The following is a 19,646-nucleotide window of genomic DNA, read 5'->3' as shown; positions in this document are numbered from 1 at the left end:
AATAAATTTATCTTGTTAAAATTAAAAAAAAAAAAATTGATATTTTAATGGTGTATGGATGCTATTTATATTTCAAACATTATGAATAAAAATATTTAAAGTATATTTTTCAAAGGTTAATATTACCATATATCAGTTTTATTCTATCATGTATTTTACTCATATATTATATATATGATATTATTCTTTCAGTTTTACGAATAAAATTTAAAGAAAAAATAAAGAATACTACAAATAGCAAAGAATATAAAATTATAATATACTAAAAAGTACAATGCCCGTAAATTTTTAGAAAATTAATTTATGGTAATAGAAAAAAAAAAAAAAAAATTTAATTCATAAAACTATATAAAAAATTACTCATAAAAACTTGTTCTTAATCATTTAAAAAAAAAATTTTATTAAAAGATTCTTTTATCAAATAAATACTCCATTTTTATCTACAAGTTAAAAATAGAGCTACAATTTTTAGTTATATACCAAATCAACGAAAAATAAAATAAAGTACATACACTGATATATTAAAATGTTTCCTAAAAAATTTTTATCATTAATTCTTTTATATACTGAGCAAATTTTTAATATTATTTTTTTTTAAATTGTAAAATATACATCCTCAAAATAAATATATATATGTATTGAATATTCTAACTTAATCATTTCAAAGGAAGAAAAAAAAATGGCATAAAAATACATTGAAATAATCAGTATGTGCTAGATCATTAGACCACAAAATATTTTATGAATGAAAAAAATTATATTTCAGAAAAAATATCTTTTAAAATTTAATATTTCATTTTTATTTTACGTATATAAATTAATTCATATGTTAATTTTTTATTTCAACATTTAATCTTATATTCAACTTTTAGAACTATAATTGAATACTCCTTTTACTGCATTTGTTATTTAAATAATTGTGTTAATTATTTTGTTTCAGTAACCTTTGCATAGTAAAATAAAGTAAAATTTTTCAATTAATAAGATTTTTAGGGCCTTTAATATAAAATGATTCATTGCTTTTTTATCTTATTGTTCTTTTCTATTAATTTCTTAATATATTTATTTTTTTTTTTTTATGTTAATATATAATATATTTTATAAAATTACTAAATTAACAGAAAAAAGAATTGAAACATATATATATTTTATACAGATAAAGAAAGGTGTGTGCATAGCACACAAAACAATCGTAAAATAATTTCCCCCTTTTTACGTTTCTATACCGTTGCACATATAAAGTTGTTTTAATAGACTTGTACTTTTTAAGTACATAATTTTTTTTTTTTTTTAGTAATTAATTAAATAGCTATTTTCTAGCTATTTAAAAAAATAATAGTGCATGCAAAAAAAAAAAAAAGCACTTTTTTTTTTGAATACGAAAACAGTCGTTTGAACAATAAAAACTGTATTATAGAAAAATTCTTTATTTTCTTAAACTTTTATTCATACTTAAATATATATTATATTATATATATATTATTTTTTTTTTTATTTATATATATAGGATGTAAAATCCATCTATAATTTCCACATATAATTTTAGTCTATATTAAAACTCCATAAATGAAATTGTAAAAATTCAAGTAATTTCAAAATTATAGGTATTTAAAACAACGTACCTTAAGTGTGTTCAAAATTTTTTTTTTTAATATTTAAATTTTTATTTGGTGGCGAAGTCGTTTTTTTTAGAAATATAAATTTTGAATTTTATAAGTGCTCCTCAAAAAAAATTATAAAATTTTAATTTTATAGGCATGTTAAATATAATATTCTAAATTTTACATAGTTTCTGTGCATTTTTTTTTTCATCTTCAATTTGATATTTCTTGAAACTTTAGAAATTTATTATTTTTCATAAGGAAAAAATTAAACTAAATAAAAATATATAAAATAGCTATATTTTATCAAAATTTAAATAAATTTTTAATAAAGATCAATTTTTTTATTTATTAAAAAATCAATCTTCAAAACTAATAGAAAAAATTATAAAATTCATTAAAGTAATTATAATTTTAATTTATTTATATATATATATTTTTTTTCATTTTTGTTGATTTTTAATTTATATATATATTTATAGAGTTATATATATAAATTAATATAAGATTATTACATAAATATAAACAGGTTCTAACATAATTATACCTATTGTAATTGCTTTTCCTTTTTTAGGAGAAAATGGCAGCAGTTATATCTCCTGTAGTCACAGTGCAACCATCACCAGTCTTTTACACAACTACCTACAAGGTCGTGCCACAAACAGTTGTTTATACTTTACCAAGCGCAGTACCTGTTGTTAAAAATGTTCAAGTAATTCCTACTCAACCAGTGTGCTTTACTTATGCATATACGACCCCTATGACTGTTATTATATAAAATTCAGTGGAAGGTAACATGAGAAGTGAAAAGGAGAAAATGTGAAATTGAAAACTAATTTTTATGTATAAATTTACTCATATATCATTATTATTAAAAATTATTTATAATGAAATTAAATAAATAATAAATGACAAAGGGAATAAAAAATATATAATTTATTTTTTTGAGGGTATTAAAATCAATTTTGAAGAAGTCTTTTTTTTTATAAAATATTAATATTTAAAAAAGAGGATTTTAATCATTAACATACATATATAACATCTTTTGGAAATAAATTGATTATAATATCACTTTTCTATGTATAAATCAAGATATATTTTTTCAATTTATATATTTAAAATTTTTTTTTTCATTTTGTTAGATTTAAAACTTTTTGAGTAAATATAATTTTTATAATATACCTTTTTTTTTTTTTGTAATTTGCATATTGGGGCGTTTTTTTTTTTTTTTTTTTTAAATCTAACAATATTTATATTAGTAATAAAGTTCTTTTTAATTTTTTTTAAACTGTATCAGAATGATTTAATGCCAAATTGAACTAAAGAGAAAGTATAAATTTTTTCTTTTTATTTTTTCTTTTAAATTTATGTATCTTTTAATTCTAAAGTTATGCTTTTATTGCTAAAATTGTTAAGCTAACAAGTATGTAAAAAAAAAGAAAAAAATTTTAAATTATATATTTTTTTTATTTTTCTAAGATTTAATTTTTTATACTTGTGTTAAAGCAAATTTATTGTTTCTATGCTAACTAGTATAACTTACTATGTAATTTATTCATTTTTATCTAATTTATATGTTTTTATTATTCAATGAAAATGTTTCTATTAAATTCACAGTATTCTAATAGATTCAAAGAAGTATTAAAAAAAAACTTATAAACTCTTATCATTGGGAATTTTCTAACTTTTTAATATATAAAAAGATTCACATTTTTGTAATGTTCTTGGACAATAAATAATCGTACTATTTTATGCAGTTGTATTCATTTAAAATATTTTTCAGAAGGAAAATATTTGAGAATAAAAAAAAAAATGTTTTATTTTTTTTTATTAATTTTTTTTTTAATATATTTAATAAGAAATTATATTTATTTTTTATTTTTATATTAATATTTTTTAATTTTTTCTCTTTTTAATTATCATAAATATATTCATTTCATAAATGAAAATTTTTTTTTCTTTTTTGTCTACATAATTTTTTTTTAGAGTTACTCTAAAATGTATAATTTAATTATTACTTAAATTTATTAAAGGAGTTAAAAACAATTTTTTATTTTATTTTTTTATAAGAATACACACTTTTTATATGTATGACCAGTTCTATATTTCATGACTTCATATGTTTAAAAATAAAGTGTACAAAAAAAAAAAAAATTATTTAAATAAAAAGTTCATTTTTATTAATATTCTGATATAATGAATTTATAATTTAAAAAAAAATTAAATTATTTATTTTTATTTCAATGTAATAACTTTTGCATTTTTTATTGATATAATTTTTGATAAGCACATTTTTCACGTTGTTATTATATGTAGGAAATTATAAATTCTACAATTTAATATTTTATTTTTATTTTATTTTTTTTGTTTTAGTAATATATTTTTATTTGTAACTAAAATGGCAAGATATGTTATTAATACCATTTTTCCAAATATCATTTATCACAGTGATAACAATATGGAAATTTTAAATATGGGTAATTTTACCTTAGCATCAATTAATGCTACTGTGCCTACCATGATATTAAATGGAGTAAGCAGTAATGTTCACGTTGTTCAACAAACACCATCTAATGTTACAGTAGCAAATAATTCAGTTACAAGAGTAGGAGAAAATTCAATTATTGTTATTAATCCAAATCAAGATGTAATAATGAAGAGATGCACAAATATCAATCCTTCATCCATTATATTGAGCAATTAAAATTATACAATAATTTAAAAATTTAATACAGATTGTTTATTCATTTTAAAAATTTTTGTCACTTGAATTTGCTAGCATGTAAACATCATATTCTATATTTTATTTACATATATAAGCATATAATTAAAATAAAAGACATTATCTTGTTAAATTATTTAAGTGGATTAAAAATTCTAAATATTATAATTTTAAAATATTTTTATTTTAAAAATCATTTAAAATTACTTGTCTTCAGTATACTTATATTTTTATGCATTTTAATATATTTTTTTTAATTTTTATATAAAATATTTTTTTTTGCATATTACTCTTTTATTTTAGCTTAAAATAAAAATAAAATTACTAAAATATATATTCTTTATAATATTTCATTTTAAAAGTGGACAATATTTTGTATTAATGCCTTTAATAATTTTCTTCTACTAAAAGATGTAATATTTTTATATATATTTAAAATGAATTAAATATTAACTTATATCAATTTTTGTTCATTAAATATCACTGAAGATCTATTTAAAATATAAAACTTTAATACTTCAATATTTTTAAAAATTTGTTAGTTTTTATTAATACAAAAAAAAAAAAAAAATTATTCATCAATAAAATGCTAAAATAATCAACTAAAAATTTTTAACAACATTAAAGTCTTAAAACAATTTTTTAAGAAAATTAATTTTGAATGCTCTTCCAAGTTATTGTTTATATATATGTAATAATAAAATTACTTTTTTTATATTATTTCCTTTACTTAAAATATTTATATATGCGTAAATTAATGATAATTTTTTCTTTTTTTTTTTTTTTTAAATTCATTGGCTAAACTAACTATTAATGTATATTTAAAATTTATTAAAAGTTTTTCAATTATACTAATACATGAATTACTTTTTAAAAAAATTAAAGAATAATTTTGATATACATGGAAAATAAAGATTAATAAATATTATAAAAATAAATTAAATTTTTTTTATTGTAACATTAAATTTTATAAGGTATTTTCATAAATTTTATTATATAAAAATTTTTTTTTGCATTAATATCTTTAATAAATTTTCTGTAGGTATTAATAACATAAATAAAGTATAGATTTATTTGTCTATTTCTTTGTTCATAAATTTTTTTTTTTTTTCTTAAAGACATTTTCATAGTATTTTAAATTACAGGCATTAATTTAGCAATACATGGTAATATACCTTAATTAAACAAAAAATTCTTAAATTTTATTTATTTGTTAATATAAACTTTAATTTTCTAGTTATTTCTTAATTGTTCTAGCCTTAATCGGAAATTGTATTGTTCTAAAGTTAACTAAAATGAATCACTTTAAAAAAAAAAAAAAAAAAGCTATAAATGTATTCTGTTATTTAAAATAAAGAAAAACATAAATAATAATTATCATTCAACAACTTTATAATTTATATATATTTTATGTATTTTTATGAAAACTGTTCCCATTTTAGAACAAAGCTTAGCACTGGATACACTTCTAATTTTCATGAAATATTATTATAATATGAATATAAAGCACAAAAATATTTTTCAAAATATAGATAATATTAAATAAAAAATTTATGCACACTGCAAAGATAATAAAATCATGTATTCATAATTTTTTTTTTTTTTAAAACAAATAGCTAGTAAAAAGAAAAAAGAAAATTAATTGATAATATTATTTTTTTTTATTATTTTAATTTTAATTTTTTTTTTTAATATTTTTTCTTTTATTTTTAACTTGTATTTATTTTTAAACCATAATATATAATTTTTAAGATTTAATATTTTTATATTCTATTATTCTTTTAAACATTTTTAATTTGCTTTAACAAAAAATAACATATTTTTTTTTCCTATAAATATACAATTTGTAAAGATGTCTATTGTATATGTTCCCAATTCAACAGTAGTTTACAGGACATGTGTGTCTGTTCCTGTGGTTTCAACTCAAACAGTTTATACAATTCCAACAACACCTACAATTGTCTCTACACCAGTACAAGTTTACCCATCAACCTTTGTTGTTTCCAATCCAACGGTAAATACTACTATTATTTTATGAAAGGAAAAAAGTTAAAAGTTGTGATATATTTTAATTATATTTACCATGGAACAATTGAGAGATAATTACAAATAAGTAAAAAGGAAGAATAAATTTAAAATAGTAAAAACCATAACTAAAATTATACAAAAAAATAAAAGGAATTTTTATCGGGAAATATACATTTAACAAATTAGCTAAAAAATATATTTTACTTATTTTTTTTTTTTAATATGTTTTGTACTTAGAAAAAATTTAATTAAAAAGTATACAACTTACATTACCTTTTTTTTTTTTTTTTTTTTTATGTATGTTGTTTTTATTGTTCCTATCTTCTATATTTTTTGATCATTTAATAGAATTGAGAATAAATTTTTATTTTATTTTTTTTTTTTTTATAAATTTTATTTTTTAAATTGCTATATAAGAACAATTTTTATTTATTTTCTAATCAAATTATTAAAAAAAATAGTAAGAGGTTTATATATTAATACCTCTATAAAATTTATATTCCATATATTTGGTAAAGTAAAATGAAATATATAAACATGAAAATCTACTAAAATTTATAAATCATAATACAAATAATAATTACATTATTTTTTTTTCTGAGAATAAACAAATGCACATATATAAATAAGTATGCATATGATTATTTAAGAATTTTAAAAGTTTGAATGAATATTTTTTTCATTAAAAATAATGGTAACATAATTACATTAAACGAAAAATTAAAAAAAAATGAATATTTAAAAAAAAAAACTAAGAAATATTTTTTTCTATATTATGATAGTTTAAAAATTCAGCTAAATTTATAAATTATTTAATCTGTTTTATATTCCTTCTTGTGATTTTTCTTTTTTAAGGCTCCTTACGTACATATTGTGCGTAATTAATGATTTTATATTTTTAATTCTCTTAACAACGTCATCTATTAAATCTGTAAAAACGTCAAATTGTTTAATTACTATATTTGAAAGAACTGCCTGTTTTACTGAGTCAGGTAACACTTTCACCTGAAAAGCATAAATACAACAGTAACCATAATTACTTTCTACTTCAGCATGAACGACATCATTTGGAGTAATAGGTCCTATACCACCATGAACAACTGATATTTTTACATTATATTTATTTTGAAGATTTTCAAATTCATTTAAAAAAATATCAAACATTCCAACGTAATTAGTTCTTATTATAATAGGTATTACTGGACGATTTTTTTTTGGTAATTTAATTTCTTCATTTGCTTGTGTATTTACAGTATCTTTTTTTTTATCATATAGATATTCATTAATTTCCTCTTCTGTTAGCTTCTCTTCCCCTAGAAGATTTCTCTTCTGAATTTCGTTTTTCAATATCATTTGTTTTTCATAAAAAATTTGCCTTTCTTTCTCAATTTCTCTCTGTCTTGTTTTATTTCTCCATCTTTCCATTAATTCATCATTTCTTTGCAATACTTTTTTTGCCCAACTTTCCTCGCTTTCTTCATAATACCAAGGTTCGTTCAATTTATTAACATGTTCATGATCATTTTCATATGTTGAATTTTCTGAATTTTCATTACTTGCTGATGTATTATCCGATGTATACAAACCCTTACTATATTTATTTTTTCTTCCTTGGACAGTTAATGGCTTTTCTTTAAATGAAATGTTTGTATATTTAAAATAATTTTGTTTTTGATTTTTCGTTTCTTCTTCTTGCCTTTCTTTTTTATCTTCCTTTTTAAGTATATTATCACTTTTAGAATTATTTATGTTATCATGATTTTTTTTTTTTTGTAGATTATGATTATTAATTTCCCAACAATTATAAGCATCTTCTATATTTTCTTTACTATCATTATTTGTATTCATATAATTATTGTTTATGTTACTAACAAGATTATTTTTGAACTTAGATTCATTGCTGTCTAAATAATTAATACTCAGTAAATTATGTGATATATTCTTTATATAATCATTATTATCTACATTTTCAGTATTTTCAATATACTTATGATCATAAAATTCTTGCGTTATGTCTTCATTTTTACGTTTTGCAAATTTAGAGATGTTATCATCAAATGCCTCCTTTTTTTTTGAATCGTTAAAGAATAAAAATGTGTTGTCCTCAGGTATTAAGATACTTTCGTTGTTGTCATCTGATAAAATAATGCTTTTTAATTTTTCTTTTTTATTATTTTTCAAATTATTATTTTTATATTCTTCTTCTAATTCAATTTTTATAGATTCATTTTCTTCTTTCCTCAGTTGGGTGTTGCTTTTGTGAAATTCTTCTACAGAAACATCATTAAATATTTTCTCATTTTCTATTCCAAATTCTTCAATGGCTTTTCTTTTGTCAGACATTTCTAGTCTGTTTTCATATATTCCTTCTCCGTGAAATTCATTTTTTTTCATATCATTTTCCCACGAAACTTTAATTTCTTTTCCACTAACTTGTAAAGTGCTTAATTTTTCCACCATAAGCCTATATTGGCATAATCGAAAAGCATTGTTTTGAGGAAGAGCAAAAATTAAATCATCTGTTGTTGCATTTCCATATTTTTTAATCCCAGAAATTTGCACTGCCATTCCTATTGAAGCGTAAGTGCAACATTCTTTAAAGTCACTATTAAATTTATACATTTTTTGAATTTTTCCATAGGCGGAACCACATATAAAATAATTTCCTTCAATAAAAAACCCATTTCTTACAATAACATTCAAAATTGTTCCTTTACTAGAATCCTTACTTATATCTACAACAATCCCCATACCAAATGGTTTTTTATCTAAAGCTAATAAAAAATCTGACTTTCGTATATATTTTTGCAATAAATTTAAATCGAAATTTTTCATTTCCTTTTTTGTTTCCTTTTTGATACTTTCCTGATTATTATTACTATTACAATTAAGAGAAAATTTTTTTTTAATAGAATCATAATTATTATAAAAATCGTTTACATTATGATATGGTATGTTTATATTCTGGGAAATGAAAAATATTCTATTAATCAACTTATTCAAATTATGACCAGTTAATGATGATATACTTATGGCATTATCAATTTCACTGGAGAAGTTATGTTTTAAAAGACCGTCATCATACATTTTTCTACATTGATTTTTTAATTCAGCTTTAACTATAGATTCATTTTCTTTATATAAATCAACTTTATTTAATGCGAAAATAACGGGAATATTGAAATTATCAGCATATTTAATTGCTTCTTCTGTTTGTATTTCTGCTCCTACTTCCAATGAAATTAAAATAATTAAGATATCAGAAAGAAATGCAGCTCTTCCTCTAAATATTTGAAAAACTTTATGGCCAGGAGTATCAAGAAAAGTAAACTTAAATGGCCCTTGTTCAAAATTAATAGGCTTTATATTTTGTGTAATGCAACCAGCTTCGCTTAATGCTAAATTATTGTTTGTTATTTTATCCAACAATGTAGTTTTCCCATGATTTATATGGCCTATTATAGATACAACAGTATAATAGTTTTTTTTCGCACTAGTTGTTTTATTATCCTCATTAGATAATAGAGGAAAATCATATGAATTATGTATATTACTTTTAATTGGTGATTTATTAAAATTATTCTTATTGTATACACTAGTTATATCTGTTTTTTTATTTGATCTTACTTTATTATGTTCTTTCAAATTACTTTCATGGTATCTTTCCATAGAGTATGTTTTTTTATATATATCTATAAGAGCCATGTCATATCTATTTTCTTCTTCTTCACATAGTAATTCTACTTCAATAAGTTTTGGTTTAAATTTAAAAATTTTACTAACATATGCAGCAACACTGTATGGTATAATAACATTTCTTTTGTTAACTGTTTGAAATATTCTATCATCTGAATCTTTCCATGTGTACTTATTTCCATTTTTGTATACATTAGCAGCTTTAAAGCATGTTTCATAATTTATATTCAGCATTAATCGAAGTTCGTGTATAGATATATAAGGAGGCAGTAAAATTATGGGAGATTTCTGTTTTCTTCCTTTTATTAATGTTTCTCTAAATATTCTTCTACCAACAGGTATATATTTTCCTTTATATAATAATTTAGTACATAAATAAATCATATTTTTTTTTTAGTTCAAATTATTTCCTTTTCAAGATAATTAAAAAAATGCAATTTTTTCATTTCATTTTAATATATTAAATTATGTTATAAAAGATTTACTTTCGTATAATTTTACAAATGACATATTTACATTATTCTACAAAATTTAACAAATATACCAAAGAATAAAATTTTTAAATAATTTAAAATTTATTCTACTCATTTTAATATCATAATTTTGGAGCTTTATAAATTACATATATTTATGATAAATTTCAAAAAAAAATAATACACTCAAAAAAAAGATATAACAAATTATAACTTTTTTTTTTTCTTCTTTTTTTATATACATATTTTTTTATTGTATTTTTTTTTTTTTTTTATGTATATATTTATTCTTATATTTTTATATATATTTAATTATTTATAAACATGAGCATAATATATATATATTTATTATAATAAAATATCCTTATGATAAAATAAAAATATAATCCATTGTATTGTTAAAATTTATTCAAGTTTAGGCTATTTCATATTTTTCCCTTTTTGTTTTAAATTTAATATTTCCCAGAATGCAATATACAAATGTATAAAAATTATGTGTTGCTATATAAAAAGCAAATAAGTTATAAATGAAATATAATACAAGTTAAAAAAAAAAAAAAAGAAACTACAAGTAATAATGAATAGTATAAAGAAATGGGAAATTTTAAAACCTAAAACGCTCCTTTTTAATTGGAATAAGTATTTTCATAATATTCTTATTAGTAATGATAAATATAAGGATTTAGATACAAAAAAACCATATTACATATTTAATCAAGTTAGATGGAAAAAAAATAGAAAAAAAAGAGAAAGAATAAATTTAAATGAAGAACAAAAAAATACTAAATTAAAAATTCCTGTTATAAGATTAGAAGATAGAACAACTGTGTGTGAAACTCCAACAGTTATTAGTAAAAATATAAAGAATGAAATAATGAAAGTATGTGTAGGAAAAGAAAGAACGAGAAGACATTTTAAATTTAGAAATAAATATAGGATTAAAAAATTATTAAATCTTACTCATGATAAGGAAAATGTAAAGCAAAATAATCCTAGTACTTTTATAACTCCTTTGACGAAGTTGCAACACGAATCTACTTTACCTAGAACATTAAATCATGACCGATTTAATTTTCCTCATACATTTCAGTACTCAGTAATTTGGCATGGTTCATCTATAGTAGATAATGAGGAAAATAATATATGCTTTTTTAGTTCTAATATAAATGATTTATCTTTATCACCAAAAGAAAAGAAAAAATTAATTGAAATATTAGGAGAAGAGCGAGTTGATTTAAAAAACAATTTAATTTATCTAGAAAGTAATTTTTTTAATACATATAATCATAATGCAGCCTATTTAGGTGATATTGTACAATTTTTAATGAAAAGAATTAAAATTTTGTAAAAAAAAAAAAAAAAAAAGGCAAAATACACAGAAACTATATATATATTACAATATTTTAAAAAAAGGAAAAAATAAAAAAAGAAAACTGGGTATACAAATACGTATTTTTAAGACAATCTATACTGGATATATTTATCGAGGGTTTCATTAGAATATTTTAATTGTTTAAAACTATCTTTTATAATCTATAAAGAAAAAATAAATAAATGAAATTTTTTTAATTTTTTTATCATTAAGATTATTGTTAAATAATCATTTTATAATAAATATTTCTGACTGTTAATTCTTCATCTGTGATTTTAAGAATTGGAATTTGCTTTGCTATTAGGTCAAATATTTTACTGTGTTTAATTTTTACACTAAAAATAAAATAGAAAAATTGATTTTTACATAAAAAAAAACTTATATTTGTTTATTATAGTGTACTATGTAATATATATATATATATTTTTCTTTTTCTTTTATTTCTTTTTGCGTTTAAAAATTATTTGTTTATTTTATTTTATTTTATTTCATTTTTTTTTTTTTTTGAAATGTAAATTTCAAATATTCTTAGTCTAGACTTACTTGGTATAAGAATTTATTATTTTTAAAATAATTTTTGCTGGAATATTTATATCAGAATTTAAAGCATAATGAATATATAAAGAAGCTATTTTAAATAATTCAATATTTTTATGTTTTATTTTACTGTATGATCCAATTATATGAACATATGAAATAAAAATGTTATATAATTCTTTTTTACTTAGATTTTGTATATTATTTTTGTCACGCTCATATAATTTGATTATTGCATTAGCTAATTTATTCATGAAATTTATATTGATTTTATTAAAATAAGTAAAAGATAAACATATTAATGATAAATCATGAATAGAATATTTATCGATAGATGAAAGTATTATATCAATACTATTTTCATATATTTTGCTATCATTAATTTTAATCTGTTTAAAATAATTAATAATCGAAGATATTTCTTTAGGTGTTAGCTCTTTTTGTAATTCATAAAATTTTTGTTCTATTAATCTCCAAATATGTAAATCATGTATTTGATAGTTTAATGCTTTATGAGTTAATTTAAATAATAAATTTCCTGTTTTACAATTTTCAACTGATTTATATAATTCATAAAGATAATAATTTGAATCGGTATTTTTTATTTTATATTGTGTGTAGCTAATTTTTTTCTTCATTAAATATGTAAAATGAATTTTTTTGAAAATCTTACATTTTTTATATGAATTATAAAATAATTGTAACATTTTTAATTAAATAAATATCATTTAAATAATACATTATAATTTTAATCATTAAAAATAAACATAAAATTAAAAAAATTCATTTAATTTTTGATTATTTTTTATTAAATAAAGAAGTTTAAATATGGGAAATATTTGTCTCCATTAATATACAAAATAAAGAATTATATTAATAAAAAAAAATGTTTATATTTATAAAATTAATTTATATAAAAGTTTGTAAATATTTAAACTTTAATAAAAGAATAAAAAAAATTTTAAATAATTATCTATTATTCCGTAGCAAAAAGCAGATTTTTTCAAATTAAAAAATAATGTAAAAATTAAATAATACTTAAATTTTTTTTTTTTTTTTTATGCATTAATGAAATAGTAACATTAAAAAAAAATATAAATGAAATAATAAATATAGTAAAATATTTTTAAGTTATCTATTTATTTTAAAGATATGGAAAGATAAAATTGTATTATTTTCATATTTTCTTTTCCTAGTTCACAAATACAAATAAAAAAAATGCAGTCAAAAATTTGCTATTTGCTTTTTATATAACATTTTTTTTATTCTTTTTATTTTAAAAAAAAATAATATTTTTTTTTTTTAGAAGAATATGATAAAAATTGATGATATTTAATATGTAATAAAATAAAAATGCTTTTATAAAATTAAGTAAAAAATGGATATCAATTTATATATTCATAGTATTGAAATAGAATTTCTAAACGAAAAATGTTACGTGTATAATAATAAAGAGGAACATGAAGAAAACATAGTTTATTCCTTAAATTTAAAAGTAGAAGATAGTTTACATGAAAATAATGAAAAGAAAAATTTTCAGTTTTTTGAAACGCCATGGTACATATGTTTTAAAAATAGCCATCATGAACTATGTATGATGTCTTATGAAATGAATATTTCTCATGTTTTTAACTTATTAGAAAATAATGTATGTTATCTTTATAGATAAAAAAAAAAAAAAAAAAAAGGAGAAATTATTTTTTTTTTTTTAAATAAGATTTTTTATTATACTTTAATACGTTATTCCATTATTTTTTAATTTTTTTAATTTAATTTTTTTTTTTTTTTAGGAGAGATTAATTTTATACTTGTTAAGAAAAAATTTAAAGAATGAGAAAATAGAATACTTGCATAGAATGGAATTAAACGTTAAAGATGAAAAGTTTTTTGATAATACTAATTCTATTATTTTTGAGAATGATAAAATAAAAGGAAAAATAAAACTATATTTTAAAAATGGAATAATATATAATAATTTACTGAATAAAATTTATCCAGAAGAATTTTTAAAAAAAGATATACCATGTGATATTCCAATAAAATCAAAGGAATTTGTAGAAAATAAACAAAAAGACGAAACTATTGATTGTATATCACAAAACAAATGTATAAATAATGATTTTAACGAATTACTAAATTCAAGAAGAACATTATATTGGATATACCTAGATGATAATAATAATGAACAGGGACCATTTAATAGTAATACAATTTTAAATTGGATAATAAGTGAGTATTTTGAAGATAATACTTTAATAAGATTACATGATAAAAAAAAATTTTATAAATTGTATGAAGTTATTGAATACATTGAAAAAAATGTTTTACTGAACGCTCAAAGTGATCGTTTATATAATCAATTAAGTGATAAACTAGAAAATAAGTTTTATGATAATATAAGCAAAACAAATGAAGTACAAATTCTAGATAAATTAAAAGATATAGATAAAAAAATTAGCAATTCTGAGGATATAATAAAAAAGGAACATATAAATAAAGAAAATGAAAATGAATGTCACTTAAAAAATGTAGATAAGAAAGAGTATAAAAATCAATATGACATGAAACAAATCAATAAAAATGAAAATAATGAAGAATCAATACTAAAGAATATTATTTGTGAAAATCTAATAGACCATATAGATAAAAAAAATCAAGAAAATAAAAATAACAATAAAAATAAAAAAAATATAACACATCATGACAATATAAATAATATGCACTATAGCAAATTAAAAATTGAAAATGATATGTATGATAAGGAACAAAATGAAAATTACTGGAAAATTAATGCAAAAAGTTATAAAAATACAAAAAAAAAAAATGAAGTAAAACGATTAAAGAAAGAAATTAAAAAAATAAAAGAAGAAATGATAAAATTAAAAGAAAAAAATTATAAGGAAAAACTATTAATTAATGATTTATCTGAAGATAAATTATGTTATACTTCTAATAAAGTAAAGGATAATAAGGAAGAAAATATATTTTTGAAAGAAAATAATGATATTATTCAAAATGAATTGCATCCTAGTACAATAAATCATATAATAAGTAATATAAGAGAAAATAATATTAGCAATGATAATATTCATGAAAATAGTAATATTAATGAAAATAATAATAATAACAATAGTAATAATTATTACAATAATAACGATTATAATAATGACTATAATAATAACGATTATAATAATAATGATTATAATCATAATGCATCAGATACATTAGAGGAGAGAGAGAAAACAAAAAATATTAATAATTCAAATAATATTAATAAAAGTGATATGAACAAAAAAATAAATTCGTCAAATAATATTAATGAAGAATTTAAGACTAAAGAAATTGAAGAAAAACAAAAATACATTGAAATTGCTATGAGTAGTATAAATCAAGCTCAAGAGTGTCTTTTGAATATAAAAAAAAAAAAAATTACTTCATACTTAAATAAAATAATAAACTTATCAAATAACGATAAATTAAATTACATCAATAATGTTAAAACAGATTTAAGTGATTTTAGGTGTGTAGATTTAAAAAAAAACAAAGAAAAAAACTCTCCTATACAAAATAGTAAGTATATGAACTGTTATGATTCAAGTAAATCTTTTATTTTTACAAACAATGCAAAGAAAAAATGCACATTAAATGAGTCAAAAAAAGAAAAAGATAAGCAAATGTATATAATCCCCGAAGAACAAGTTATTAAGAAGTTGATAATAGACATGCCACTAAAAAACACAAAAATAAATTACTTGCTAAATATTGATAACAAAAAGAAATTATTAAATAATTTTATATCACAAAATAATGAAAATAAAAGCAGAATAAACAAAAAAAAAAAAGAGGAAACTACTAAATTAACTTTCAATATTTTAAATAATAGTTCAAAAGTTATTTATGATTATAATATAAATTATGATCAATTCTTAAAGTATGTCATTTTTATACAGTATAACGTTAAAAAATGGATAAAAAAAAAAAGAATAAATGATAATCTATTTTTTTATGATCATTATTATGATATATTTAACTTAAAAAAATTAAATAATTTAAATATTAAGAAGCCAAATGATATATATAATGATTATATTACACAAATAGATCAAAAAGAAAAAATAAAAGAAGCTTTAAATTTGAAAAACCTTCAAAATTTAAGAAAATATTCTTTAAATTATAAAAATGATTATATTTATGACACACATAATTTTATTTTAGAAAAAAAAAAATTAAAATCAAATGAAAAAGGTAATTCAGGAACTATTTCTACCTTATGTAATATAAAAGAAGAAAGAAATTCATATTCTAAAAATTTAAAAAATTCCAATTATTATGTAAAAAAATTACATGATAAGAAGTTTAATGAAGATGAAATTACTAAAAAACATAATAAAAATAATATATATGATATATATGATAATTTTCCAATTAATAATTATGAGTTTACCAATAATGAAAAGACTTTTAAAAAAAATGATGTCGAAATTATTAGGGATAATTATGATTTAGATAATAATGAAATATATACGGAAGATCATTTAAATATAAATCAAGATTATAATTTACCTTACTATTTTTCAGATATATTAAATAAATATGAAAATTTTATTGGCTTTAAAGACGTAAATAATCATTTTGAAGATTTTAATAAAAACAGATCTATCATGAAGAATTCAGATAAATATAGTTATGTAAAATCGGTAGATAATAATGATGTTATTAACAAAAAAGATATTTTATTAAGAATAATGAATAATTTAAAATTTGAAAAAATATTAAATGAGAAAAAAAAAAACTGTAAACTACAAATAAATTTAAAAAATAACCCTATTTTTTCTACGAATCCTTTTATTGATAACAACATGGAAATGCTTTTCAATAAATGTAATATTAGTAACAGAAGTAAATACAATACTTTTATTCATAATAATAATAATGTAGACTTGTATAATAGTAGATTAACTAAAATTAAATATAAAGATAGTAATAATTTTTTTTGCAAAAATATTATTAAAAAAAAATTAATTGATAATGCTGATAAAAATGATATTAATATGCTCCTATTTCATAATTTAGATAATAATTACTTAAAAAATAAAATAAAAAAAAAGTATGATAACTATAATTATTCTGATATTTTTTTAAATAAACTTGATCATGTATTTATAAGAAAAAAATAAAAATGATCCTTGTGAAAAACAAAAAATTTAAGAACAAATATATATACATATATAAATATATTTTTAATATATATGAATATATAAAAAACATATTTATTAATAATTTTTCATTATTTTTTTATACCCCATTTTTTAATTTTTTTAATGTTAATGTTTTTAATTATATATATGTCAATGTCAATTTTTTTTGCACATATATATATAGATAAAAACCTGATTTAATATTTTTTAGTTATATACATTTTTTTTGTTAACATGATTAAGCAAAATTCAAAATTTTTTTTTGTTTTACGAATAAAATATCTTTAATATTTTTTCTTTTTTAATCATAAAATACATAAAAAAAAAAAAAAAATAAAAAATAAATTAAAAATAAGTTTATATATATAAAAAGAAATTTAAATATCTATATTTTTCGAGATTTTTCTTTTATTTGTATTTAAAGTGATTTTTTATGTATGCCTAAATATATAAAATTTAGAGTTGCAATTAGAATCTTAATATAAATATTTTATAAGCTAATATTTTAACTAATAATCAATTTTTTAATGTACTTAAAAAGTGTCTAAGAATAAATTTAGAAATGTGAAAAAAAAAAGTGATTAAAAATATTTAGAAATGCATTACATTTAAATTAAAGTGCATATAAGGATATATATAAATATGACAATGAAAAAAAAATTTTTTTTTTGTAATGAAAAGATGAAATTAAAAAATTTTAATTATATAACCATTAAATTGATAAAAAAAAAAAAAATTATTTATTGTGACATTAAATTATATTTAAGTCTTTTTAATTTAAATTTTTTTTTTTTTTTTTTTAAAAATCATTTTAAACTTTAATTTTTATTATATGTAAGGTATAACTGTTTTTGTTTTTTTTGATATATCTCTTAAAAGATTTGTGTTAATACTTCCAGGTCCTAATTCATATCCGCTTTCATATCCATTTTTTAAGATATTCTGTAAACATAAGTTTATTTTAATAGGACTAGTTAATTGTAAAAGTAATAATTCTTTTATTATAAATGGATCATCATAAGCACAGCCATCAACATTTGATATAACAGGGACACTTAACTTTTTGAAGTTAGTTTGTTTTAAAACTTTTTCTAAAGATTCTTTAGCTGGAAACATGTAAGAAGAGTGAAACGCACCAGATATTTGCAGTTTTTTCGTAAAAACTGCTTTATATTTTTCTTTTGCTAATTTATTTAGATATTCCATACTAGCAGGTTTACCACACAAACCAAATTTTTTATCGGTCATATAACTAACAATAAAAACGTCATCTTTCATTTCTTTATTAACATCTTCTATTAATTTGTAAATAGTATCTAAAGTTAGACCTACAATAGCAATAGTTGTCATCTCATGCAATTTAGCAGAATTTTGCATCGCTTTTCCTCTTTCTTTTGTTAAATAAACACCTTCTTCAAAAGGCAATGAATTTGCACATGTTAAGGCTGAATATTCTCCCAATGAATAACCCATACATAAGTTTAATTTTTCAGCTTCTATTTTATTTTCACATTTTAATTTTTCGTAAGCAGCAATTGATACTGTATATATAGATGGTTGTGCTATTTCGGAATCTTTTAATTTTTCAATTGGTCCATTTTTTATTACTTCCACTAAATTATATCCTAATACTTTACTTGCACAATCATATATTTCTTTTGCGTGTTTACAACTATCATAAGAACTCATACCCATAGAAATATATTGTTCTCCTTGTCCTGGAAAAAAAAAAGTGTATTTAGAGCTGTATTTTTCAATTCTATATTTTTCAAATTCCTTCAACTTCTTTTTTATATAATTTTCATTTTCATTTGATGTAATAATCTGATCTTTTACTTCATACCTGCTATTTGTATCTTTTACTAACTTTCTTCTATTGTTATTCTTTTTGTTTTTACTATCTACTAAGCTAATTACAGGCCCATCTTTGTTTTTTAAAATAAAAGAATCACTCTTTTTTGAATCCCAAATTATGATTTTTAATATTAATAACAATAAAAGGTTATAATTTAAAAACAT

General features: G+C 18.6%; 7 protein-coding genes across 7 annotated transcripts; 4 read left to right on the top strand and 3 right to left on the bottom strand.

The window, feature by feature from the left end:
* Positions 1-2,181: 2,181 nt before the first annotated feature.
* PRELSG_1410500 (conserved Plasmodium protein, unknown function) lies at positions 2,182-2,379 on the top strand (the record flags this gene model as incomplete). The annotated part of the gene is made up of 1 exon (XM_028679154.1): positions 2,182-2,379. The coding sequence occupies one exon, from the start codon at positions 2,182-2,184 to the stop codon at positions 2,377-2,379; it is 198 nt and encodes a 65-aa protein (XP_028534896.1).
* Positions 2,380-3,999: 1,620 nt separating this feature from the next.
* Positions 4,000-4,305, top strand: PRELSG_1410400 (hypothetical protein; the record flags this gene model as incomplete). Its single annotated transcript, XM_028679153.1, has 1 exon — positions 4,000-4,305. The coding sequence occupies one exon, from the start codon at positions 4,000-4,002 to the stop codon at positions 4,303-4,305; it is 306 nt and encodes a 101-aa protein (XP_028534895.1).
* A 2,868-nt stretch (positions 4,306-7,173) lies between these two features.
* IF2a (translation initiation factor IF-2, putative) lies at positions 7,174-10,431 on the bottom strand (the record flags this gene model as incomplete). Its single annotated transcript, XM_028679152.1, has 1 exon — positions 7,174-10,431. One exon carries the CDS (start codon positions 10,429-10,431, stop codon positions 7,174-7,176), a length of 3,258 nt encoding a protein of 1,085 aa, XP_028534894.1.
* A 666-nt stretch (positions 10,432-11,097) lies between these two features.
* On the top strand, positions 11,098-11,868 carry PRELSG_1410200 (mitochondrial ribosomal protein S35 precursor, putative; the record flags this gene model as incomplete). The annotated part of the gene is made up of 1 exon (XM_028679151.1): positions 11,098-11,868. One exon carries the CDS (start codon positions 11,098-11,100, stop codon positions 11,866-11,868), a length of 771 nt encoding a protein of 256 aa, XP_028534893.1.
* Positions 11,869-11,975: 107 nt separating this feature from the next.
* On the bottom strand, positions 11,976-13,067 carry PRELSG_1410100 (conserved Plasmodium protein, unknown function; the record flags this gene model as incomplete). The annotated part of the gene is made up of 3 exons (XM_028679150.1): positions 11,976-12,053; positions 12,146-12,227; positions 12,436-13,067. The coding sequence occupies 3 exons, from the start codon at positions 13,065-13,067 to the stop codon at positions 11,976-11,978; spliced, it is 792 nt and encodes a 263-aa protein (XP_028534892.1).
* A 740-nt stretch (positions 13,068-13,807) lies between these two features.
* Positions 13,808-17,606, top strand: PRELSG_1410000 (conserved Plasmodium protein, unknown function; the record flags this gene model as incomplete). Its single annotated transcript, XM_028679149.1, has 2 exons — positions 13,808-14,077; positions 14,220-17,606. The coding sequence occupies 2 exons, from the start codon at positions 13,808-13,810 to the stop codon at positions 17,604-17,606; spliced, it is 3,657 nt and encodes a 1,218-aa protein (XP_028534891.1).
* Positions 17,607-18,455: 849 nt separating this feature from the next.
* MCAT (malonyl CoA-acyl carrier protein transacylase precursor, putative) lies at positions 18,456-19,646 on the bottom strand (the record flags this gene model as incomplete). Its single annotated transcript, XM_028679148.1, has 1 exon — positions 18,456-19,646. The coding sequence occupies one exon, from the start codon at positions 19,644-19,646 to the stop codon at positions 18,456-18,458; it is 1,191 nt and encodes a 396-aa protein (XP_028534890.1).

This window comes from Plasmodium relictum (assembly GCF_900005765.1).
Source record: "Plasmodium relictum strain SGS1 genome assembly, chromosome: 14".
NCBI lineage: Eukaryota > Apicomplexa > Aconoidasida > Haemosporida > Plasmodiidae > Plasmodium > Plasmodium relictum.
This window is presented reverse-complemented; position numbering and strand designations above follow the sequence as displayed.